This window comes from Geotrypetes seraphini, chromosome 2 (genome assembly GCF_902459505.1).
Source record: "Geotrypetes seraphini chromosome 2, aGeoSer1.1, whole genome shotgun sequence".
Lineage (NCBI taxonomy): Eukaryota > Metazoa > Chordata > Amphibia > Gymnophiona > Dermophiidae > Geotrypetes > Geotrypetes seraphini.
In genome coordinates, this window is record NC_047085.1 from 318,150,459 (window position 1) to 318,176,233 (window position 25,775).

A 25,775-nucleotide genomic window follows, 5' to 3' on the forward strand; every position below is an offset into this window, starting at 1 on the left:
CTCCAACCTCAGAGAGAAGGCTTCCAGCTTGGCCGCGGGACGTACTTAGGAGCTGTCACCCATGGCAGGAAGGAGGAGGGAGCTGGCCAGAAGGTAAACACCCTGAAGGCACAGAATGGAAGAGGGAGAGGGGAACGTTGGAACTCGGGAGGGAGGGAACGGTGCACATTGGGACACCGAAGGTAGAATAGAACCCCTATTTGTAAGTATGAGTCCGACATAAAACAGGGACTGCCTGTATTATGAGTGGAGTCTGCTTAGGATTCTCATACACACCAAACTTGTATATGTATGTTCCTTGTGTATTTCTACTAGTTAATTATACAGTATTTAGATTTTTATACTAAACAATATGTAAGTACAGAATTTACTGGGATTCTTTTATCTCTCATTTAGAAAGAGGTGAGTTCTCCAGTTTTCCTCATATAACACCTGTGCAGTATGTGCAGTCTGCTTTACAAAGTGACCTCTTACAGGTTTCATAGCCAAGCAGCAGCCAGAGGGGAGGGGAGGTGCAAACAAGCTTTAGCGGTAGGCTTTCAACTACTTTTGGATGGGAGGCTGGGGCCAGGTACTGGATTGTCCAGGATTATGCAGGTGCCCATTCTCCCTTTTAGCTGCTCCTCCAGGAGTTTCCAGGGATATGGATTGAGTTTGTGGAGGAGAATGGCTAACCTTGCTTCCCCGCTTTCAAGCCATGCAGTTTTGTCCCCCTCCCATCCATATACAACTGTCTGAACCCAAGGGGAACAAAAGATTGTCAGGGGGGGGACCCAGGATGTTGGTATCTGGCTTACTCAAATGACCATCAAAAGAAAAAATGCACAGTGGTTCCACAGTGAAACAAATGGAAATCCAAAACAAGGAGAGAAACTGTGGACTTGATGTTCCTTGATCAGATGATTTATTAGAAATATAATCCACTCTTAATAACACTTTATTCCATACAAGCAAGTGCAATACGGACCCAACACGGTCCATGTTTCGGCATAGAAGAGGTGGAGGTCTAGCAATTATTGTAAAAAACAATCTCAACATTAAAGTCCTAACCAAGCACTCCTCCCCTCACCTAGACCTCCTAGCCTGCCAACTCTCGGACAACTCTCTCACAGGAACTCTGAACTGCCTTCTCTGCTATGTCACACCAGGTAAATGGAACATCTCCAAACAAGACATCGAAGAGTTCATCTTCCAAAACTCCCTCTCCTCCACCCACAACCTGATCTTAGGAGACATTAATCTCCACTTAGAAGATCATACCTCCAAACAAGTAGCGGATATCCTCTCATTCCTCAATACCCTCTCTTATCAGATACTCAATCCTGAACCAACGCATGAAAAGGGCCATCAACTTGATATTGCTGCATACACATCCCCCAACCTCAACACACAAAATATCCACATTACCAACGGCTCATGGCTTCCTACCTTATGGTCTGACCACTACAAGTACACCTTCACCATCAACTGGGAGCTTAATAACATCAAACCTACTCCAAGCATAACAAGCTTCAAGTCCAGACGGAAAATCGAACCTACCACATTCTGGGACACAGTAGACCCAGCAATTGACTTAAACAACCCCAAAGAATTCATAAACACCTGGCGCACCTTAAGCGAATCCACTTTGAACAAACTAGCACCACAAAAAACAAGAAACAAAATATGCAGACCATCAGACAAATGGTTTGACGCCGAACTCCTACACCTAAAAAGGCAATGCAGACAACTAGAAAGGACATGGAAAAAACAGAAACAGGACCACATTAAAACAAAATGGAGATCTCAAATCAAGCAATACAAAATCAAAACTGAAGGAAAAACGAAAAGACTACTACTCCAAACTAATAGGCACCGAAAAACCGGACACCAAAACACTTTTCAGCATTGTAAAAAACCTCACCAACACCAAACCCTTCCTCGCCACCCAAGGAACACAGACTCCAACAGCTTCTCAACTAGCTGACCACTTCAAACATAAAATAATCACAATTAGAACCACATTCAACAATACTCAAAACATCATAGAAGAGATTCAAATAAAACCCACAACAGATGAAGCCATTTCAGCAGACAGGATCTGGACCAACTTCCCAACGACACAATGGTCAGACCTTGACCGACTGTACAAAAAATACAGCAAATCTTCTTGTGATTTGAACAATTGTCCCCCTTACCTACTAGCCACAGCGTCCACTAAATTCATGGCTTGTCTCACGCTATGGCTGCAAACCACCCTCAGGGAAGGTCAGTTCCCTCCGGAACTTGGCGAAATCTTAATCACCCCAATACTAAAAGACCCCAAAGGCCCAATAGACAACCCAACAAATTACAGACCAATCGCTTCTATACCTCTATATATCAAACTCATAGAGGGTCTAGTAGCACAATATCTCGCCAATTACCTAGAAGACCACCACATTCTACACCCTACTCAATCCGGATTCAGAGCCAATCACAGCACCGAAACACTTCTGGTTTCCCTACTAGACATAGCCCGTCAGCACCTCAGCAAAGGAAATAAGATTCTAATCATCCAACTAGATCTCTCAGCAGCATTCGACTTAGTTGACCATTCCATACTACTTCAGACACTAGATGCCACAGGAATATCAGGTAATGTTCTCAACTGGTTCCAAGGATTCCTCAAAACAAGATCATACAGAGTCAAGTCTAATGATCTTTTATCCGACTCTTGGACAAACCCCTGTGGAGTTCCACAAGGATCCCCTCTATCGCCCATACTTTTCAACCTCTTCATAGCATCCCTAGGCACTGCCCTAGACGCCCTAAACATTATATCCTTCAGCTACGCGGATGGCATAACCATCCTCCTCCCCTTCGACATCCAAGACCCCATCTCCAAAGAACGCCTGAATACAACAATGGATACTGTAGAAAAATGGATGAGGAACCACAAGTTAAAACTGAATGCGGAGAAAACCAAATTCCTGCTACTAGAGAAGGAACAAAAACCATCCCTAACAGAACTAGATGTAAACACAATCAAATATCCAATACAGAATACTCTCAAAATTCTGGGAACACACCTAGACAGAGGATGCACAATGCAAACACAAATACATAAAATCATAAAAAAAGCATTCTTCACCATGCGAAACCTAAGAAAAATAAGAAAATTATTTTCCAAAGAACACTTCAAGATCATTGTACAATCCCTCATACTCAGCTCCTTAGATTATTGCAACAGCCTCTACCTACCATGCCCAAACACTATGATAAAACAACTACAGACCATTCAGAACACAGCTATCAGACTTATATACTCGCTCAGCAAATTTGACCACGTCACCCCCGCCTATGTAGACTCTCACTGGCTTCCGATAAAAGCAAGAACACAATTCAAACTCTATTGCTTACTTTTCAAAGTAACCCATGGTATGGCCCCCAGTTACCTAAACAACCGCCTTCACCACTACCAATTACCCAGATCAAGAAGAACTCAGAATCTTTTCACCTTCCCCCCTCATAATGGTACCTGACTTAAGAAACTTTACGACAGCCTTCTAGCAACACAGGCAGCGAAAATTGACCCCACCATCACCAAACTGATGATCAAAACAACAGACATCAAAGTGTTTCGAAAAGAAATCAAAACATTTATTTTCAAAAAACACGTCCTTACCCACTATTCCCCTCCCCAATCGCACATGCAATCTCCCCAGTAAATAACACATTAGTAAACCGTCGAACCTCTTATATCAAAAATATCCAGACTCCTAAATAAGCATCTCCCACAGATATCCACTTAACCTATTCTTAAATAAGCATCTCCCATAGGTACCCATTTAACCAATTCCTTCAATGTTAGGTATCCTTCTTAAGTTACCTAGATTGTTTTTCCCACAGTACCCTGTAACTACTTGAACCCTGTTAAGTTATTTTATCGATAAATCCAGATATCTTATAACTGTACTTCTATACCACAACATGTAATTTACTCGAAGCGTTGTTATGTAATTCTCTCGGTAATGTCCTGATCTCTTTTAACTGTAATCCGCTTAGAACCGCAAGGCACAGGCGGAATAGAAATCACAAATGTAACGTAATGTAATGTAATAAAAAGCTTTCTTCAAGTGGTCCTCAAGGGTCCTTGAGGAAGGGTTTTTAATTATGCCGAAACTCAGACCATGTCAGGTCCGTATTGCACTTGCTTATATGGAATAAAGTGTTATTAAGAGTGGATTATATTTCTAATAAATCATCTGACCAAGGAACATCAAGTTCACAGTTTTTCTTTTTGTTTTTTACTCAAATGAACAGCAAGGTGTCAGGGCTTTATATTTAAAACTCTTTATTGCAACAACAATTGAAAACCATCTGTAAACTGTACATGAGAAATTAATTGAACAAAACATCATTTTCATTTTGATTCTGTAGAGTTTCAAGTTTCAATTCATTTGAAATACCGCTCAAGGGCAAATCATCCAATAGGTGTACAATACAAATCAATAAAATCCAGGAAAAGTGAAGAAAGACAAAATCTGCCAGGTCCCCAGCACAACCCAATCTCATATTGAAACACCCAAAGGCCTTAGGATCGTGAGAGAACTAAATTAGGACCTTAAGCTTCACAAAATAAATGAGTCTTCCATAGGGTCTTAAACCTCTGGTGTGAGGTTTCTAGGCCTGCTATTGGAAGAAATAAGCCCCTATGATAGTGTGAAAGTGGCATTCATATACAGTGATACCTTGGAATCCGAACTTAATCCATTCCAGAACCCCGTTTGAGTTCCAAGACAATTTTTCCCATTGAAAATAATAGAAACTGGATTAATCTGTTCCTGGGTCCCACAAACTCAAATTTTAACAGGAAATACACTGGATTTTAAGGTAAAATATTAACAAGTATTCCAAAGCAGCATTCAGATTCTGGGGCACAAACACACATATACAATGTGCAGGGCGTTCGAATTTCAAAGCAGAGTTTGGATTCCAAGACAAAATTTACTACAAAAAAAGGTTCAGATTCCAAGTCGTTCGAGTTTTGGGGCATTCGGATTCTGAGGTTCCACTGTAATCTACTACTGTGAAGCAAAGAGGGTGTAGCCTTTAGAGCCAAGAGTTAAATGTATATAAGCCACATGATACACGCAATCATATTTTCCCGTTATTTTTTTTTTAATGGGGACTTGAACTCAGGAACCTTTGGATCTCTCTGTCTGTTGCCCAACCAGCTATTCTAAACTCTCAGCCACTCCCCAGCCTGATCCCCAACCCTGATCAATAAGTCCCTGTAAGGTCTATGTCCTCTCTATGGCAAGATGGATCAGGAGCGAGTATGCGTATTTTATACGACATTCATATCATCCGAGTGCAGGTCTTGCTTATCATGGTGGGGAGGGGAGGTCATCTTAAAGAGGAGCTTAGCAAGTAAAATGAATAATTGCTAGATGGTGAGTGTGAGATTGCTGGGCAGACTGGATGTACCGCACAGGTACTGCTATCATTTGCTACGTTACTATGATAAACGAGCTGGATAGGGTAACTGTGGTTTGCTGTGCTTATAGAATTGCCCAGATCTAATTCAGCTTTTTTTGTTTCTTTTCCATTTAGCTCCTGGTTAGATATGAATGAAAATGATGCTAAAAAGAAGTTGAAGAATAGTTTGCCACTTAGAGAAGAACTGGACCGTTTAAAAGCCAAACTATCTTACCAACTACAACTTTCGAACATCCGGTAACGTTCTTCAAGAAACACATCCCACAAAGCCACTGAAAGTGCACGCTGCAAAAAGCAGCGGTCCCAAGGTCAGAAGCAAAAGACCAGGCTTCCACAAAAGAAGCAGGAACGTCCACAAAGTACCGTATTTCCCCATAGATAGGCCACCCCATTCTATAGGCCACAGCAAATGCTGATTAATGTTTTAAAACTGGTAGACAAGTTGCCTCATGGTATTAGCCGCGGCTTATCTTACCGGCACCTTTATAAATCATCCCCCCCTTAAATACCTCCCTCACTGGAGGGCTGCCAGCCAATCTCGCTGGAAGGTTCCTCAAATCTCGTGGCCAGTGGTGCAGGGCAGGAGCAATCTTTTCGATCTCCAGCCTGACCCCGTGCCTCTTCATGAATGGCTGCCATCAATTCTTGCGAGTCCTGCAACAGCACAAACTTGCTGCCCATGTTGTGTCGGCTATCTCTCTCACGTCACTTCCTAGGTGCGGGGCCCAGTAGTCAGAGAGAGACAACACCGACGCAGGCAGCAAGTTAGTAATGCTGCACGCGCAAAAAAAATTTAAGAGGTACGTGGGAAGGGGCACACGCAAGTGTCAGGGGTGGTTGGGAAGGAGGGGGACTGAGAGGAGGACGGGTGCCTTAGCCCTATACCAAGACTGCGCCCCCCCCACCACCACTTTTACTATGCCAGTGTGTCTGTCTTTGGTCACCAGATTCCATTTCTTGCCTAGTTTCCTTCCCTTTAGGACATGGGTGTCAAAGTCCCTCCTCGAGGGTCGCAATCCAGTCGGGTTTTCAGGATTTCCCCAATGAATATGCATGAGATCTATTTGCATGCACTGCTTTCATTGTATGCTAATAGATCTCATGCATATTCATTGGGGAAATCCTGAAAATCCGACTGGATTGCGACCCTTGAGGAGGGACTTTGACACCCCTGCTTTAGGAAAAAGCTACTTATTTACATAATTATTATACAGAAATTCATCCAGTTCTGTACCAAAGAAGTTTGACACTGTGAAAAGTCACCCTTCTCTTTTTTTGTCTCAATGGTGTAGTTACAGTATTCTCATGCACAAGTTCTAATTGGTTGTTTTTCTTGTCTTGGACAGGTGGCAAAGAAGCTGGGGGATTGCTCATCGCTGCAGTCAGTTACACAGCTTAAGTCGCTTAGCTCAGCAGAGTCCAGAAGTACTTTGGAATGCTAAAGGTACATAACGTATTGCTCGCTTCCTCCCTAATAGGTCTAACAATGCTTACCCATAAGAGGGAAATTCTTCTTAACTGAACCTTTTTTTATATCGGTGAAAAGACACACACACCAAAAGTAGCACTAATTAGTATCTTGTATTTGCTAAGAAATGCATACATCTTGCAAAAAAGCTAATTTCATACATAGTCATTGCATAAAGAATGTGAAAATTTATTGTGTGTGATACACAAGTTTATGATTCAGTGTGGCAATGCAAAAGCTTGTCGAAGAGCACATACATTTTTTCAAAATGCCATACTCTTTTCTCAGGACGCACCGTGATCTTTACCGATCGGTCAGGTGTAAGTGCAGCAGGCCACGTGATGCTGGGGACCATGGACGTGCACCATCACTGGATCAAAGTAAGAATGCAAACGCATTAATTTAAAGCACCAGGTATAACCTCCCTTCATACAACAGGAGAATTGATAAAGCTGGAGATTAAGGAAACTTTTAAAACTTAATTAGTGGAAGTGTCAGTCACAGGGACAGTGGAACAGCATTTTGTTCAGAGAGACCCAACAAATCAATCTGCAGCCCTAGTTTTTGATGATGTGTTATGCAAAATGTTGGCTAGGCCAGGGCCCTAGTAGCCTGCCCCATTCTGTTACCTATGTGTCAAGATTCACAAGCAAAAATGACAAGCACATTCCATGAAATTTACATCCATTATGCATCTATTTGAACTTCTGTCTTCAGAGACTTAGATTGTGTTCCAAAGTATGATGTATACATGAAATGATTCACGCCTGCAAGAAATGCATAGCAGGCAAAACTTATTTTAAGTATGTTTCCCCATTAACTATGATTCTTAAGGGGTGATTTGGATTGGGTACCAAGAAGACAGCCTAAGGAACTGAAATTAAGCAGGGAATGGCATAAAAGAGCAACACAAAAATGCATTTTTGAACATGGCTGACAGGCTGTCTTTTAAGTGTGTTGATGTACAGCACTGCATATGTCAATTAGCACTATAGAAATGTTACTATCTTTTACTAAACCGTAATAGCGGTTATTAGCGCAGGGAGCTGCGCTGCCTCCGACATTCATAGAGTTCCTATGTGTGTCGGAAGCAGCATGGAACATTCTGCGCGGCTCCCTATGCTAATAACCGCTATCACGGTTTAGTAAAAGGGGGTGATAAATAGCAGTAGAGCAGTGTTAAGATTTAATTTTCTAAGGCTTTTACCCCATTCTGAGTTGATGGGAAGAAAGCTGAGTAAATATGGCCCATCCTACAGCGCAATTTTGAGTGTAACACGTGAGTGAAATGGTGCGGTAGCCATGTTAGTCCATTTGTAAAGGTAATATACAGAAATAAAACATAAATGAAATCGGTCGATACCTTTTTTATTGGACTGACTTAATGCATTTTTTTATTAGCTTTTGAAGGTAACCCCACCCCTTTTCTTCAAAACAGAGCCAACCCTACAGACCCAAAATCAAGTCTTATATGAATTTCTTGGGAAATATGCTTTTTCAAGCATGACACATGCAGCAGTTTAGAAGTTTCTAATGTACAGCAAAGTATGTAGTAAAGCAAGTCTAATACAAATATTTCTTTGTTCTAGCTATTTGAGATATTACCAAGTTATTGCAACCTTCAAAGGAAACAGATGATTTTAGAGGATCGGATCAGCCACCTTCTAGGAGGCATGCAAATAATATACATGGAGGAACTGCAGCCACTGCTTACAATAGAAGAATATTATTCTACTCTAGATTCATTCTACAGTAGACTATTTAGCCAAAGGCTGTCTTTTCACCCTCGAAGTCTGCGTGGCTTGCTATTTATTTTAGAGAAGTGAGTTGCTCCCTGATCCTTCTTTTCTTTTATGCTACTGCTCCTGTACATTTGCCCTTTTTTCTTTTATGGAGATTGTTTATCAGAGATGTCGGGTGTCACGAATTTGCAGGAGCCAGTAAGGAAGCTGCTCAGCACCGAGCAGCAGCGCCAAATTGCGCCTCCTGCTCATGCTGCTGAGGGTGCAGAGCCTGAGAGGGAGGGAGGGAGGGTGCAGAGTCTGATGGGGGAGGGAGGGAAGGAAGGGGGCTGGGTGCAGAGCCTGACAGGGGAGGGAGGAAAGGAAGGAAGGAGGCTGGGTGCAGAGCCTGACGGGAGGGAGGAAGGGTGCTGGGTGCAGAGCCTGACAGGGGAGGGAGGAAAGGAAGGAAGGGGGCTGGGTGCAGAATCTGACATGGGAGGGAGGGAGGGAAGGAAGGAAGGGGGCTGGGTGCAGTGCCTGACAGGGGAGGGAGGGAAGGAAGGAAGAGGGCTGGGTGCAGTGCCTGACAGGGGAGAGAGGGAAGGGTGTTGAGTGCAGAGCTTGGCAGGGAGGATGCTGGATGCAGAGCCAGGCAGGGCATGTGAATATTAAGCCATCTGACTTATATTCGAGTCAATCATTTTTCCTCCACTTTGGGAGGGGAAAAAGGGGGTCTCGACTATATTCGGATTGACTTATATTCAAGTATATACGGTAATGTGTTTCACTCTCAGGAGCCAGCTATTGCAAAGGCTCCCATCTTAGTTGCAGTTCAACTATTTCTCACCCTCAACTTTTCACCATGTATTGAATACATCACTCTGTTTTAAAAAACAAACAAAATCTTTGCAAAAGGATAGCATTGGAGTTTGGGGGGGTTTCACTAAATAATTTAATGAATTTTTTTAATTTATAAAGATACAACATATCAAATCAAATAAAAAATACAAAAAATACAAACAGAAAAGCATAAAACAGAAAAAGTCATAGGGTGTCATAACATAACATGAATCCAAATTAAGCAAAACTCGCTGTCAGCTCCCGGCCTGGTGTTTTTCAAGAGAACTCATTGAAATAATTGAGCAAGACTGCTGAGGCAGGCCTTTTTAGGGCCGAAACACGATCATGTCGAGTCTGTTATAAAATAAAAAGGATTGAGCACAATCTGATTTACTTTATTGTTGTTTTGTGCTTCTCACTGTTGTGAAGGCAGTTTCTCCTGTTTGTTTTATGTTACTCTACATGAGCCACCTTTTTTCTAGAGAAGTAAGCAAGCAGAATTTCAGGATCTGGGGAACATTGGTTCACTCACTTCCATCCAGCTACTGTTACACTGGGTCTTGCAAATTATGCTGCATTGTACCTTCAGAAGTAATTACACTAAAATCCATTTAGATTCACAGTTGTCATATCATACACATTCTAAAGTTATCACTAAAATGCAATTATAAACAGATTGCCGTCTGATGTAAAAAAACAAACAACAATCTGCAGCTTTGGAGTAATTTTAAAGGTGTACTGTAAATGTGCTGCTCTCCTTTATTTGTGTGTATGGTTTTTTTATTTATTTATTTTAATTTGCATTTAGATAATGAAGTGTTGGCTGAAGAGAGGCCATTTCAATGCAAAATGCTTTTTCTGTCCTTCCAGGGATCAGTATGCTCCCAGACTACATGAACTCGGCCACTTTATGGTACCTACAATCTGTGATCCAGTGTCTCTCCACTTGTTTATTCTTACCAAGGCACAAGAAGCCAGAGATAAGCTAAACAGAAAAGAGGAGTAAGTACATTTTGGCACCATTTTCATCACTTTTCAAGTTTCATTTATACTTGCCTTATATAATCAAAGTTCATTTGTTTATTTATCATAAATGAAAAGTAGCAGCATGAAATCTAGAGCTAAGGATCCTTTACAAAGTCTAAAGGGTAAAACTTTGGCAAAATTGCCATTTTCCAATTTAAGTGTAGCAAAATCAGAGATGTCCACTTTAAGTTCTTGAGGTCTTGGCATAAAATAAGGATCCCTCTAAGTTGGAAAGCCTTCTCCAAAAAATTACTCGCACCAAATGCTCCTAGCAGATGCCAGTCATCCAAAAACCAAAAAATAAAAATAGATTGAGGAGAGGAGAAAAAGACCTCAGGCTTCATGGGTTTTGAAGAAAAAAACCTCCACTCTCACTCATCAGAAAATAGATCTAATAGCCTGGTTGAGATAATATCCCAAAAAATCAGGCTACTGTATTCAGATAAACATTATAAGCAACTTGCACCAGGATAAGGATTTGAAAGGCACAGTGTACATCACCACTGCCAAATAATTAGTAAAGCTGTGACTTATCTGTTCCGTGGTGCCGCAAGCCTACAGCGTTGTAACAAACAAACACCAACAGCCAACATCCATACAGGCTGTCCCACAGGAATTACATTGTCCCATACAAGGATGATCCCTGTTTCGCTTTCTCGCTGCATCAGAGGGGTTTAATTACTCTTCATTTGTAGTCATCAATGTGTTCACAATCCAAAACATTAGACACGGCGCTGCAAATCCTTTAAAGCCAGACATGTTTGCCAGGGGCGTACCTAGCATATGTGACACCCGGGGCCCATCATTTTTTGACACCCCCCCATCTGTATGAAAAACATGATTTTTAGTAACAATCCACACGTCACACAAGAGTGTACCTAGGAAAAGGCAGCATCTTACACACTGCAGTGAGCAGTACAACATCAATACACCCATTGTAAAACTAAACAAGCCAGACTAGTACAGATCAATCCTACACAGTCAATCCTAACAGAAAACCATGTCTTTTCGAACACACAGAACACAGAAAACACCTTTGCCTAGTATGTAATCACAAACTAACCTCTCCCCCTTTTACAAAACTGTAGTGTGGTTTTTAGCCATGGTGGTAACAGCTCAGATGCCAACGCTAAAAAATGCTCTACAGTTTTGTAAATGGGGAGATAGAATAAAATACGTAGACAAAGGTTAAACTGAAGTACCAAGAAGCTGGACTCCTCATACAATGCAACACCATAGAAATAGCGATGCATCTCCCCTAAAACAAAAAAAAATAAATAAATAGAATTTTTTTCTACCTTGTCTTCTCTGGTTTCTGCTTTCCTCATCTTCTTGTCACTCTCTTCCTTTCATCCACTGTCTACCCTCTCTTTGCCCCTTCTATGTGGCATCTTCTCTCCTTCTATTCCCCTTCCAGAAACTTTATGCCTCTCCCTTCCATCTCTCCCTTTACCCCCATTGGTCTGGCATCCATCTTCTTCCCTTCCCTCCTCCAATTGTCTGGCATCTCTCTCCTCTTCTTCCCTCTCCCACACCCCCATGGTCTGGCATTTTACTCTCTCCGCTCCCTTCCCCCCACTTCCATCAACACCTGCCCCCTTCTCTCCCTCCAACCCAATTCCATGCAGTATCCCTTATGTCTCTCTCCCCTTTCCCTGAAATTCCATCAGCATCTGCCCCTTTCTCTCCCTCCACCATGCTTCCATACCACCGTGACCCCCTTTCTCACCCTCCACACCCTTCCTTACCACCCTGACCCACTTTCTCACCCTCCACACCCTTCCTTACCCCTTTTCTCTCCTGTCACCACCCTTCCATACCACCCTGATCCCCTTTTTCTCCTTCCACCACCCTACTATGCTCCTTTCTTTCTCCATCCAAATCAGCATGGTCCCGCGATGACTACTTCTGCTGCCTCTGCTCCGGAAGAGGTAAGTGACGTTGGGGGGGGGGGCTGGGCCGGCAGACGCAGGGAGTTGTGTAAGAAACAGTGACTGCGGCTGCTAGTCCATGCCCCCTCCCCCCCCAAATGTCACTTACCTCTTCCGGAGCAGAGGCAGCAGAAGTAGTCATCGTGGTACCTTCATGCATTTCAGCATGGTTGCCGACTCTGCTCTGAAATAAGTACGGCAGCCGCGCTGAGGTGTAGTTGTGAGCAGCGTGGGAGGTTCCGGACCAGGCCGGCTGTGCACCCCCTTGAAGCGTGCACCTGGGGCGGACTGCTCCCCCCCCCTTGGTACGCCACTGATGTTTGCTTCTTTTGCAGAAGTGAAAATGTTAAGTATGCAGGCATTCATTTCAACATCCCTGCATGACCTACATTCCTCTCTGCATGGATTTTTCAGTGGTTTTTTTATGTTTCTTCTATAGCATGCTTAAACTATAAACTAGTTTTCTGCTAAAATGCTAAATTAAAACTTCTGTTGCTAGTGTATTTCAAGTGGTTGAAATTCACCAGTTTCATTATAAACCTGGGTCCTTTTTCACAGTGTGAGTTTACAGCAGGGGTGCCCAACGCGTCGATCGCGATCGACCAGTAGCTCAGGAAGGCAACTCGAGTCGATCGCACTCGTGTTGCCGTCCTGATCTACGGGCCGATCAGCCTTCCTCTCCAGTGTTCTCCCTAGGGCCTTTTAGCTGGGCGGTCCGCCCAGCTGTCATCTGCCGCTGCTGAAAATTTAAAAAAAAACCCAAAAAAACGGCTTGGAGATTTCAGCCCCTAGCAAACTTATGCTCCGGGCTCTAACGTGTGCGTGCAGGCTTCTCTTCTCTTCCCTCCGAAACCGGAAGTTATGTCCGGGGAGGGGGGGGGGAGAAGGGAAGCCTGCACGCACATGATGAGAGCCCTGAAGCAAGCGTTCGCTACGGGCTAATGCGGGAGACAGGTTAGTGAAGCATTTGTTCTTGTTCCTGTTGGGTCCTGCCTACTTTCTGTTTCCGCGAAGGCAGGACCCGGCAGCATTTCCCCCAATAGGTTGATCACGATCTTGGGCTGATCAGCCTTCCTCTTCCCGACGGCAGAATTGACGTCGGGGAGAGGAATGCTGGTTGGCCGAAGCATGGAGAGCTTGGGGCCTGTTATTGGTGGCGTTTGGGTCCTGGTCCCCGATGGTAATGGCAGTGGCAGTGGCTTGGGGGAGGGCAGGGAGAAAGAAAGGAAAAGGGCAGGCAGGGAGACAGAAGGAAAGAAGAGAAACAGAAAAAAATGAAAGGGAGGCAGAGAGAAAGAAAGGGCAGGGAAGAGGAAGGAAAAATTGGGGGGAAGGAATGAGGTCTGGAGGAAAAGAAGCATACAGGCTAAAAGAAGGGAAGAAAGATTGTATGCACAGTCAGAAGAAGAAAGTGCAACCAGAGACTCATGAAATCACCAGACAAGGTAGGGAAAATTATTTTATTTTAAATTTAGTGATCAAAATGTGTCTGAATTTATATCTGCTGTCTATATTTTACACTAAGGTCCCCTTTTACTAAACCGCAATAGAGGTTTTTAGCGCAGGGAGCCTATGAGTGTCGAGAGCAGCGCTGGGCATTCAGCGCAGCTCCCTGCGCTAAAAACTGTTAACGTGGTTTAGTAAAAAGGGAGGGGGGTATGTTTGTCTATTTTTGTATGGTTGTTACTGAGGTGATAGTGCATAGAGTCATCTGCTTTGACCTCTTTGAAAAACCCTGGAATAGGAATGATGATTAACATTTTCTATGCGTACAGTGTGCTTTGTGTTTTTTTTTTATTTTATTGTTGGTAGATCATTTTGACTTGGTCATTTAAAAAGTAGCTCGCAAGCCCAAAAAGTGTGGGCACCCCTGGTTTACAGGAATACAATCTTGAAACAGAATGCGAGATTGTAATCATTAGTTGGGGTAGTGTGCAGTGAAGTGGGAGATCTAAACAAAACAATATAGTGTAATTTTGAATGGAATTCTTATTTTCCCATTCCTTTTAAAGTGAATTAAGATCTGTCTCGATAGTGGCCTTTTTAACTATCTTCCTGTATCTCAGGCTGAAGATGAATGAAAGAGAACTGACCAAGGCCTGCACTGACAAGTTTTCTCTGAAAAGGCTGTACAAAGACCCCAGTGTTTCCAGTGCACAGATGACCCATTGCTGTAAAAGACTTCTAGAAAAAACACTCCCATATCTGCAAGGCATGCACCTCTGTATTTCACACTTCTACTCCGTGCTACAGGATGGAGACTTGTGTATCCCCTGGAACTGGAAGATCTGACATAGTCTTGCCAAATTTAAATCTTGTTCTTGGCGATGGACAATCAAATTTGTACAGTGAATTATCTTCTGAATGTTGATATATCGTTATTATTATATGAACAAATGAATTGCATTTTTGTAGCTGCTGTCATAGAGTTTTGTTTAAAGAGTTAAAAATGTGAGCTATGGCTTGACTTAAAAACAGTGTTGCTATACCAGGATTATGCATCATGCTGGACCAGGATTATGCATCATGTAAGCACTAGGAATGCTGTGGAGCAAGCATGTCAAACTCGCAGCCCACGGGCCACATGCGGCCCACAACAAACATCTTTGCAGCCCAGCCAATGTAAGCCAATAAGACATAACTAGAGTTGCAAATTTTCTCCTGTAATCCATCGGCACCAAGCAGTCGCCTGTCTAAGGCAGTCAAAAACAACGATACAACGTACGAGTATAACCAATTTCTTATTCTTATTAACTACTACGATGTGGATGCCTTTGGTACCCGAGACAAATTTGCGCCTCTAGTCATAACGCACCATTTCCCCCCACTAATAGTAGCAATGAATCAGATGATAGTACCTACCATGCCATAGTGACTTGCTTGGTGCACCTAACAGAAATATTTCGCCTTCGGAGTACAATAAAAATATGAGCATAGGTTTATTTACGTTACACTTATTAATTTGTGCAATTATTCTGTGTCTGGTAAGTTAATATTTAAGAAAATATATTGATTTTTATTGAAATGTTTTATTTTTTTGTGCTAATGATTACTCATTTATTTCAGCTCTTTGTATTCAGTATGTCTTTATCGAAACCAAGTGATAGTAAAACTAAATGAAAAATTGCTGATAAACATAGAAATTTCCAAGAAAAGTGGGAATTGAAGTATTTTTGCTGTGAAGTAAAAGATAAAATAATTTGATTTGTAATAATGCTAGTAGTGTGCCAAAGTTAAATGGCACTATGAACAGCATAAATCAAAATATGACAATTACGAAGGATTAATGAGACAAGAAAAGTTGAAAGAGCTCAAGTTGGGACTGAAAAAACAACAGTTCATGTTTACTAAAGTATCACAAGAAAGTGAAGCTGTGGAGCATGCAATGTACGCCTTATCAGAGTTGATAGCTAAACACTCGAAACCTTTTACCGAAGGTGATTTCATCAAGGAATGTCTAATTAAAGGTGGAAAAATTGTCCTGGAAGTTGACCATAGCCACGTTAAACGTGGACGGTATCCACTCTCCTATTAAAAGGAAGAAGATTTTGAACTGGTTCCGGAAGAGGGGGACTGATATAGCTTTTGTTCAGGAAACTCACCTTTTTCCTGCTGAACACCTCAAGCTTCGGAGAGAATGGGTGGGTGAGGTTTTTTCCTCCTCCTTTGGTACCCGGAAGCGGGGGGTTGCAATACTTATTCATAAACAACTGCCCTTCCATGTACACAAAGTCATCCCGGATCCTGAGGGACGTTCTGTTATAGTACTGGGGGAGTTGTGGGAACAAAACTGGTTATTCTGCAATCTATATGCCCCTAATGTGTATAATCATAAATTCTTTTCAGCTTTGCTCGCCAAGATCACCATGTATCCCACTTATCAGCCACTGGTGGGTGGGGATTTTAACATCACGGTAGATCCTGCCCTGGACTGTAACCCAGCAAAGGTGGGGACCAGGGACCATGGAGCCAAGGGGTAAATTTTTTGCTCAACCAGTTGCAGTTATTGGACTCCTGGAGGATTTTGAATCCCACGGAACGCACTTACACTTTTTACTCCCATCCACACAACGTCTACGCTCGGTTGGATTATCTGTTGGTCTCGCCCTCTCTGCTTCCCCGGGTGTCAGGGATAGATATCGAGGAGGTTCCTTTGTCGGATCACTCCCCGGTTGTCATGGACATTCAAGTTGCCCCTGACTCGGCGGAGAAGCATTGGAAATTTCCGTGTTATCTTTATAAAGATCTTGAATTTCATAAATATCTTCGAGAACAGTGGTTGGAGTATAGTTCTCATAACCATACAGCCGATGTCTCTCTGGTACTGTTTTGGGAGGCCTCCAAGGCGGTTCTGCGGGGGTTTATTATTGCTTACCTGTCTCGGAAGATGAGGAAATTGGATGCTGACTTATTGGCTTTATCCGGGGAGCTCCGCCAATTGCGGGGGCGACATAGTAATTCTCTTTCCGAGGAGGACAGACTCCGTTTGCTCGAGGTGCGGCGGCAGATAGACTCTATTTTAATGCAGAGGGCATCTCGCGATATTTATTTTCAACGGTATAAATTGTATTCCTGGGGAGGCAAGACCGGGAGACTGTTGGCTAACTTGGTTCGCCCTCCCAGACAGCGTCAGGTTATTCTGTCCATTCAGGACCCGACGGGAGCTCGTTTCACCCAGGCACAGCAGATCCAACAACAGTTTGTTCACTTTTATGAATCCTTGTATGCGAATCGCCCTTTTTCGGACTCTGATAGAGATGCTTTCTTTCAGGGGCTCACGCTTCCTAGATTGACGGCTGACCAGGTGGATCAATTGAATGTCCCTATTAGTCCTGGGGAGGTGCAGATCGGTATTAAGAAGCTTAAGTTGACTAAGGCCCCTGGTCCTGATGGATTTGGTTCTGAGTACTACAAGATTTTATCGGATCAGGTCTCCCCAGTGTTGGCAGAGGCCTTCAATGCACTGTCCGCAGAGCAGGGTTTGGGGACCCCTAATCTGGCCCACGTTGTGCTGTTGCCTAAACCGGGTAAGGACCCGGCCCAAGTGGGGTCCTATCGGCCCATCTCTCTTCTTAATCAGGATGCCAAACTCTTTGCCGCTATTTTGGCGACTCGTTTGAATGCCTTTTTGCCACTCTTGATTCATGAGGACCAGGCCGGGTTCGTGCCGGGCCGCTATGCCTCCATGAACCTAGCCCGAGCTCTGATGGCCTTGCATTCTCAACGTGGACTGGAGGGGACCTCTGCTATTGTGGGCCTGGACATGGAGAAGGCCTTTGATAGCATCTCCTGGCAATATCTCTTTTGGGTTTTGCGTCGGTTTGGTATTGAGGGCCCTATTCATCAATGGATATGTAGCTTATATATCAAACCGCAAGCACGGCTTCTCGTAAATGGTCAGTTCACTGTTCCGTTTGCTTTGGGCATGGGGACACGGCAGGGCTGCCCCCTATCTCCGCTGCTTTTCGTGTTAGCTATCGAACCTTTGGCCGCTAAGATCCGTGGAGATTCAGATATTCGGGGTATTCGCCTGGGGGACCAGGAGAGCCGTATTAACCTCTTTGCTGATGATATTCTCCTTTATCTCGACCAACCTCGATCTGACCTGGGGCGTGCCCTGGCTCTCGTTCGTTCCTTTGGCGACATTTCTGGTCTGCGAGTCAATTGTGGTAAATCTGAACTTCTCCCGTTGAGGTCTACTACTTTGGAGCCCGGACTTGTGGGCCTCGAGATCCCACCGGTAAGGGGACCGATGCGCTACCTTGGGGTGTATTTAAGTCACAATCTCCAGCTTCTGTATGAATATAACGTGCGCCGCCACTTGGATGAGATCCAGCGATTGTGTGATAAATGGAAAGATCTCCCGTTGGGACTCTGGGGTCGAGTGGCTTTGTCTAAGATGATACCACTTCCCAAAATCCTGTATCCTTTGCAGACCGTGCCTCTCTGGGTTACTGATGGGGATGTGCGCCTGTTTCGCTCGATCCTCTCTTCTTTTATTTGGCGCCATAAACGTGCCCGGATTAGCTATGCCACTTTGGCTCTGGACAAATTTCGGGGAGGATTGAACCTTCCTGATCTTCGTTACTACAATGTTGCAGCGTTGGTTCGGTTTATCCATGAGGGTTGGTCGGGTTGTTACAAATTTTTCCCTAGGGGCTGGGTGGAATCGTGGTGCGCTCTCCACTCGCTTTTGTCCCTTCTTCATGTACCGCTATCGGTTATCCCAGGAGGGGGGCCCAAGTTTGCGTTTCTTTTGCCTCTGCGCCGTGCATGGCGGTGGTGGTGGCATCGGCAGGGGAAGACTCCGGCAGCTTCCCTTCTGTTGCACCTGTCTGGAAATGTCGATTTTCTGCCTGGCATGGGTCATTCTTGGTTTCATCTATGGGAGCAGAGGGGGTGTAGATCTTTTCATGACTTCCTTACTGTGGGGGATGGGCACTTTCCTACCTTTGCCCAACTTCAATCTCACTGGCACCTGCCCCAGACTCATTTTTGGGCTTACCTTCAGGCTCGGCACTATTATTTGGCCCTTGGTCGTAAGTGGGGGGATGCTTGGCTCTGTGGTCCCTTGGATGTTCAGTTCTTCCAGGTGCCTCCTGAGTTCAACAAATTACCTGGTATCAGATTCTGAAGAATGCCTCGGCTTTGGGGTCCGTGGATCGCTTGGCCTCGCGTTGGCAATTGGAGCTTGATTTTTCTCTTGATCGCAAGGCATTTCTTGATCTTTTTGCCAATGTGCATGCCTTGGGGGGTTCTACGGATCTTCGGGAGATGCAATTTAAAATTTTGCATCATGCCTATATCTCCCGGGCACAGGGAGCTCGCATGGGCCTATGGGAAGGAGCGACTTGTACTAAGTGTAATCACTCTTTAGGTACCCTTCTTCACCATTTCTTGGAATGCCCTTCCTCTGCCTTAAGGCTGCAAGTTCTTCCATTTTTGGAACGCCTTGTTCGGCACGATGTGCCCTGGAGCTATGGTTTCTTGCTCTTGGGGGATCAAAGGGCCTTGATTGAGGGTGGGCTTACGTTATCTCTGCGTAAGGTTCTTTACATGGCTGTCTTGGTGGCTAAAAAGCTGTTACTACAACATTGGGTGGTTGATTCCGTGGCCTCCTTCCCGCAGTGGCTTGCTCGTCTAGCGGAGGTGGGGCGGTATGACCTTTTGAGGCTTCCCCGGGGTGGGACCCTTGCCCTCCGGGGGTATCGTGCTCTCTGGCAGCGGGCTTTAACTTTCTGTTCTGGCTCGGAGTCAGAGACCGTAGCTTCCTTACCCTAATTTCTTTTTGGGATGGAGTCCGTTTCTCTCTTTTTTTTTCTTTTCTTTCTTCTTGCTATTACCCTGGGCGGCTGCACGCATGGGTGCTTGGGTGTGCTTGGCTGATGGATGTTTGGGGGTTTGCTTGTGGGTTGTTTGCTGTCTGACTGTTGTGGCTTGTGGTCAGGAGTTTGGGGTTTGAGTGTGCTTGTTTCGGGGGTTTTGTACATTATACATAAAATGTCAATTGTGGGGGGCATCCAACCATGACGATTCAGCTCCATGAACCCTCTGATGTCCTAGTTTCCGTTGTTTCTGTGCTTGTTCTGTTTTTCTCTGCTCTCACCATTATTGGTTGTATGTTTCTGTTACAATTGCTAATAAATATAATTGAAAAAAAAAAAAAAGATAATAAACATAGAAAATGTGTTAACATTTGTCAAAAAAATATCAATTTCAAAAGGTGTCAAGGCTTAAATCAGCGACAATTCTCTACTTGCTTAAGTGAATTAGAAAGCGAATATTCCAGTTTGTCCTACTTTTACCGAGGTACATTGGCTATCCTGCTCCAAGGTCCTTAAACAATTCTGGACTTGAAAGAAATATGTCAGTTTTTAATAACTAAAAATCAAGATACAAGGTTGTTTTCTGATCCAGTATGGTTACAAGATTTATCCTTCATGGTTGATATAACAAAGCACTTAAACAATTTAAATTTAAAAATGTAAGAAAAAGATCAAATCATTATGAACATGTGTGATCGAGATAAAGCATTCCAATTTAAGCTGAAAAATGAAGATTTAACACACTTTCTAACATGCAACATAAATCAAGTTTAGGTGAAATTGCATTGTATCAAAAATTCCCCAGAAAAAACTTTAAGCCTTAGAATTGAGTTTGAAACAAGATTTTCAGATTTTAAATCTTTTGAAGTCAAGTTTTCTTTGATTTTCTCAATAAATATAGAATCAGTACCTAATCATATCCAAATGGAAGTAATTTGAGATCCAGTGTGATTCAAATTTGAAGACAAAATACAGTGAAGTTGGCTTGCTTGAATTTTACAAATATTTGCTAGCCAGGTTTGAAAATATGCGAAAATTCGCATATGAAATTATTTCCATGTTTGGAAGTACTTATCAGTGCGAGCAGATATTTACACTTAAGAAAGAAAATACGTCTCCTTTCAGATCCAGAATTACCGACATTCACCTTGAGTTAATTTTAAAAGTAATCACTGTGAAATAGGAAAAATAGTAGTAGAGAAGAGATGCCAAGTGTCAGGAAGAAAACATTAATTCTATCGTTGTTCTTGTTCTTTTTTTAATACTGTACTTTTCGAAATATAGTAAACCTAAGTTTCTATGAAAAATTATGTTTTTGCTTTTTTGCGGCCCACATAAACTTAAACCTTGTTTATTTGGCCAGTGTTAGCCTTTGAGTTTGACATGCTTGCTGTGGAGAAAGGTGAGGGAAGTCTCAGCTGTTACTCAACAGCACCACCTAGTGGCTAGATTCAGGGAATCATATTCCTTCTGCCTACAGGGAGCCAAAGTGCATGGTTTATGGGCAAGGAGCACTGGTTCAGTGGAAGAGGATATAAACTAAAAGGGGAAACCAGGTAATTGTGAGTAAAGGCTTTTGACATTGTCTAAAGGCAAATGGGTTCTTATTTTGCTAGAATACACCTCTAGAGTATGCATGTGTGTGTGGAAAAGAGTGAAGGGCACCTGCTTCTCCCACAGTGGTGTCTCAGTATAGAAGGCACTTTCAGTACCACTGTTTTGTTCTAGCCAAGTAAGGCAGAGGAAGGAGAATAGGTGCCTCCAGGTATGAATGCAAAAAAAAAAAGGGGGGGGGGGAATCATCGAATGAAAAAAGTGTGAAACAGATGAATGTAATTCTAAAAGAGAGGATTGCCTATAACATTTATGAAACAAACGTTCCTTGTTCATTTCTGCAGGAATAAACAGCAGCATCGATGTGTATAATATTGTTATTTCAGTAGGTTTGCAGTGAGCATATACCTATGGTGAAACTTGTTTCAGATTGTTTGATGGTGACATTTAGGGCTCCTTTTACTAAGCTGCGCTAGCAGTTTTAGCACGCGCTGCATTGCCACGCACGCTAGACGCTAATGCCACCATTGAGCTGGCATTAGTTTTTACGCATAGCGTGGGGGCAGTGCTAGTTTTAAAGTGACAGTACACATTGGTACATGTCACCCAAATGTGAGAATATCTGCCTGCTATCCTCAGAGAACCCCTGCTACAGGTGAGTAACTATGCTTTTCCTGCTAATTCTTATGAAGAAAGTACTCTAGATCAGGGGTGCCCACACTTTTTGGGCTTGCGAGCTACTTTTAAAATGACCAAGTCAAAATGATCTACCAACAATAAAATTTTAAAAAAAGACACAAAGCACACTGTAGGCAGAGAAAATGTTAATTATTTATATTCCGGGTTTTTTTCAAAGAGGTCAAGGCAGATGACTCTATGCACTGTCACCTCAGTAACAACCATACAAAAATAGACAAATATACCTCCCTCCCTTTTTACTAAACTGCGATAGCAGTTTTTAGCACTGGGAGCTGCGCTAAATACCCCACACTGCTCTCAATGCTCATAGGCTCTCTGCGGTAAAAAACGCTGTTGCGGTTTAGTAAAAGGGGGTCATAGTGCAAAATATAGACAGCATATATAAATTCTCAAAACGGACACATTTTGATCACTAAATTGAAAATAAAATAAATTTTCCTACCTTTGTTGTTTGGTGATTTCATAAGTCTCTAGTTGCACTTTCTTCTGACTGTGCATCCAATATTTCAGCCTGTATGCTTCCTCTCCTCCAGACCTCATTCCCTCCCCCAACTTTTTCTTCCTCTCTCCATGCCCCTTCTTTCTCCCTGTCTACCTTTCTTTTTTTCTCTCTTCATGCCTCCTTTCCTTCCTACTCCACCCCATGGCCTGGCATCTCTCTCCTTTTCTTCTATCTCTCACTCCCCCCTCCATTATCTGTCCTTTTCTCTCCTTCCTTGCCCCTAGTCTGGCATCTGTCTCCTTCCCTTCTTTCTCCTTCCATGGTCTGGTTTCTCTTTTCCTTCCCATGGCATTTACTGTGCTTCTGCTGCCGCCTCCGTGTTTGGTAGCCAGGCTGGAGGTAAAGGGCGGCATCACCCCACACGTTACAAGGTCCGCTTTGGACCTCTCAGACTTGCCGGCTAGTGGCCTATGGTCACTTGCCCTGCCTCTGGCGAAGCCCCAGTGAAGGAACGGGACGCAACCACTTGCCTTCTCTGGCTCTGGGGATGCTGGAGTGGGAGAGGGTGACAGAAAAATTGGTGGGGATAGCGGCACTCACCCATTTATGTTTCAGTGGTGCTCTCCTCGGGGGTGGACACAAACGGAAACTTTCCACAGGGAGGGAAGGCGATGCTCAGAGCAGGGCTGCCGTGTCCTGCCCCTGCTCCTTCGGCAGTCCAGATACGTGCCGCGCAGGACGCGTCTGCAGCCAGCTGCCAAGAGTGTCGCACCCCAAAGCCAGAGCTTGCAAGGTGCGTCATTTCTGTTTCAGAGCACGCAGTGTTAGAGGAACTGAACCTAGGTGGGGGGGGGGCTCTAAAACTGCGCACGCCAGCTTCCCTTCTCTTCTGAAACAGGAATGACATATTTTCCTGTTTCGGAGAAGGGAAGCCAATGCACACAGTGTTAGAGCCTAAGTTCAGTTCATTTGTGGGCAAGAAGGCAGTGAGGGAGTGGAAGGGAGGGAAGCTGTCTTCACCAGGCAGTCAGGGAGAGGAAGGCTGATCGGCCGGTAGACTGTGAAGGCAACGCGATCGACTCACTTTGCCTTGGCGATCTACCGGTCGATCGCAATCGACCTATTGGGCACCCCTGCACATTTCTTTGTTTGAAAAGCCTGGTATCTTGAGAGTTGTCAGTTCAGGTTTTGTGGGTTTTCTTAATGCTATTCAGTAAATATCTATCAAAGTTTTTGTAGGTATAAATAAAACCCATAACTTAGAAATATCAGAATTACATAATAAATGCTATTTTAATCTATTATTAAACACACATAAGGAACTAACCACTCAGCTTGTGCTTTCTTCCTCTTGCTTTTCTATAAAAAAAAAAAAAGAAGAGCAATCATCAAATGCTGGTAGCAGTTGTATAACTACAACACTATCAGCTTGTTTCATGCTCAGAAGAAAACACTTCAGCTCTTCCTTGTGGTTAAGCAAGACCAAACACTTTCATACACATTCCTCCAGTTACAAACTATAGAAATGATCCCTGAAAGTATAGTCTTAACCTGTCCACTTCCCTCTCCTGCTCTCCACATAAGCACATAAGCACATAAGCAATGCCTCTGCTGGGTCAGACCTGAGGTCCATCGTGCCCAGCAGTCCGCTCACGCGGCGGCCCAACAGGTCCAGAACCTGCGTAATAATCCTCTATCTATACCCCTCTATCCCCTTTTCCAACAGGAAATTGTCCAATCCTTTCTTAAACCCCAGTACTGTACTCTGCCCTATTACATCCTCTGGAAGCGCATTCCAGGTGTCCACCACCCGCTGAGTAAAGAAAAACTTCCTAGCATTTGTTTTGAATCTATCCCCTTCTAATTTTTCCGAATGCCCTCTTGTTCTTTTATGTTTTGAAAGTTTGAAGAATCTGGCTCTCTCCACTTTCTCTATGCCCTTCATGATCTTGTAGGTCTCTATCATGTCTCCTCTGAGTCTCCGCTTTTCCAGGGAGAAGAGCTCCAGCTTCTCCAATCTTTCAGTGTATGAAAGGTTTTCCATGCCCTTAATCATTCGTGTCGCTCTCCTCTGGACCCTCTCAAGTATTGCCATATCCTTCTTAAGATGCGGTGACCAATACTGAACACAGTACTCCAGGTGCGGGCGCACCATTGCCCGATACAACGGCAGGATGACTTCTTTCGTTCTGGTCGTAATACCATTTTTAATAATACCCAACATTCTGTTCGCCTTCTTCGCGGCTGCTGCGCATTGCACCGTTGACTTCATTGTTGTATCCACCAGTACACCCAAATCTCTTTCAAGGTTACTTCCCTCTAATACTAATCCCCCCATTTGGTAGCTGAACATCGGGTTCTTTCTCCCTATATGCATGACCTTGCATTTCCCTACATTGAATTTCATCTGCCATTTATTTGCCCACTCCTCCAGTTTGCTTAGGTCCAACTGAAGTTTAGTACCATTAAAGTTACAGTGGGAAAGATTTGTCAGCTATCTACTAACAAAATGTACAATATGAAACAAATAAAAAATGTCTACATGGGATATCTACAAATAATGTTAATATTGTAATATTTGTGTGCTGCCACACATTCACAAGAAATAATGATGTCACAAATAAGTGAAGGCAGTGCTGCTTGAGTTTAAAGGGGTGTATGTTTCAAAAACGGAGGAAAAAGCCTCAGACAAATGCCCTCCCACCGCCACAATGGTGGATAAAGGTGGTTGGATGGTAACCTCATTGGCAGAAAACCTCCATTGCACTCCCTATTAAATAAACTATAAGCAGGGCTGTCTCTGTAGATGATAGATGAAAAACTTTCAACTTATCTATGATCGGTACACCGACGATAGCCAGCGTTTCACCAACTTGCTGCCTCAGGGTGTAACAGAATCCGATCACCTAAAGCCAGAAAAGAAAATTATATCAAAACTGGACTTATGTACAACTTCAAACAAGTTTAAAGAAGCCACCTAGACATACCTTTTTAAACGGGACGTGAAAAACGCCTCCTCTGATCAAAAAAGATGGCCACATCATAACTGTACGGGGTTAAAAAGCTCCCGGGAGATGACGTCAAAACCCGGAAGTGGTTGTGCAGTAAAAGTGCTGATCTAGCTGCTTACACGTAGTGGTTCAATGTTATTACGTTGCTAATCGGAATAGAAAGCCAAAGTTCAAGTTCAAAAAACTGTAATGGCCATCAGAAGATGTATGGTCTTACAAGAGTGCCATTTTATTAATTTAATTTAGTTGTATCCACTCTGATGTAAGGCCATATCTATTTAACAATTTTTAA

General features: G+C 43.5%; 1 protein-coding gene and 1 non-coding gene across 8 annotated transcripts in view; one reads left to right on the forward strand and one right to left on the reverse strand.

Moving 5' to 3' along the window:
• The window catches only part of TCAIM (T cell activation inhibitor, mitochondrial), an 89,294-nt gene extending 73,812 nt beyond the window's left edge, over positions 1–15,482 (forward strand). For all 7 annotated transcript variants that reach the window (XM_033930090.1, XM_033930091.1, XM_033930093.1 and 4 more), the window contains 6 exons: positions 5,578–5,700; positions 6,810–6,907; positions 7,220–7,311; positions 8,521–8,753; positions 10,366–10,497; positions 14,519–15,482. In XM_033930090.1, coding sequence (XP_033785981.1) covers positions 5,578–5,700; positions 6,810–6,907; positions 7,220–7,311; positions 8,521–8,753; positions 10,366–10,497; positions 14,519–14,744 — 904 coding nt within the window. In that variant the 3' untranslated portion in view covers positions 14,745–15,482. The remainder of the gene's footprint in view (positions 1–5,577; positions 5,701–6,809; positions 6,908–7,219; positions 7,312–8,520; positions 8,754–10,365; positions 10,498–14,518) is intronic.
• An 8,315-nt stretch (positions 15,483–23,797) lies between these two features.
• LOC117356103 lies at positions 23,798–24,020 on the reverse strand. Its single transcript, XR_004538545.1, has one exon. It is a non-coding gene; the product is annotated as a small nucleolar RNA U3 (small nucleolar RNA).
• Between the last annotated feature and the right edge of the window lie 1,755 nt (positions 24,021–25,775).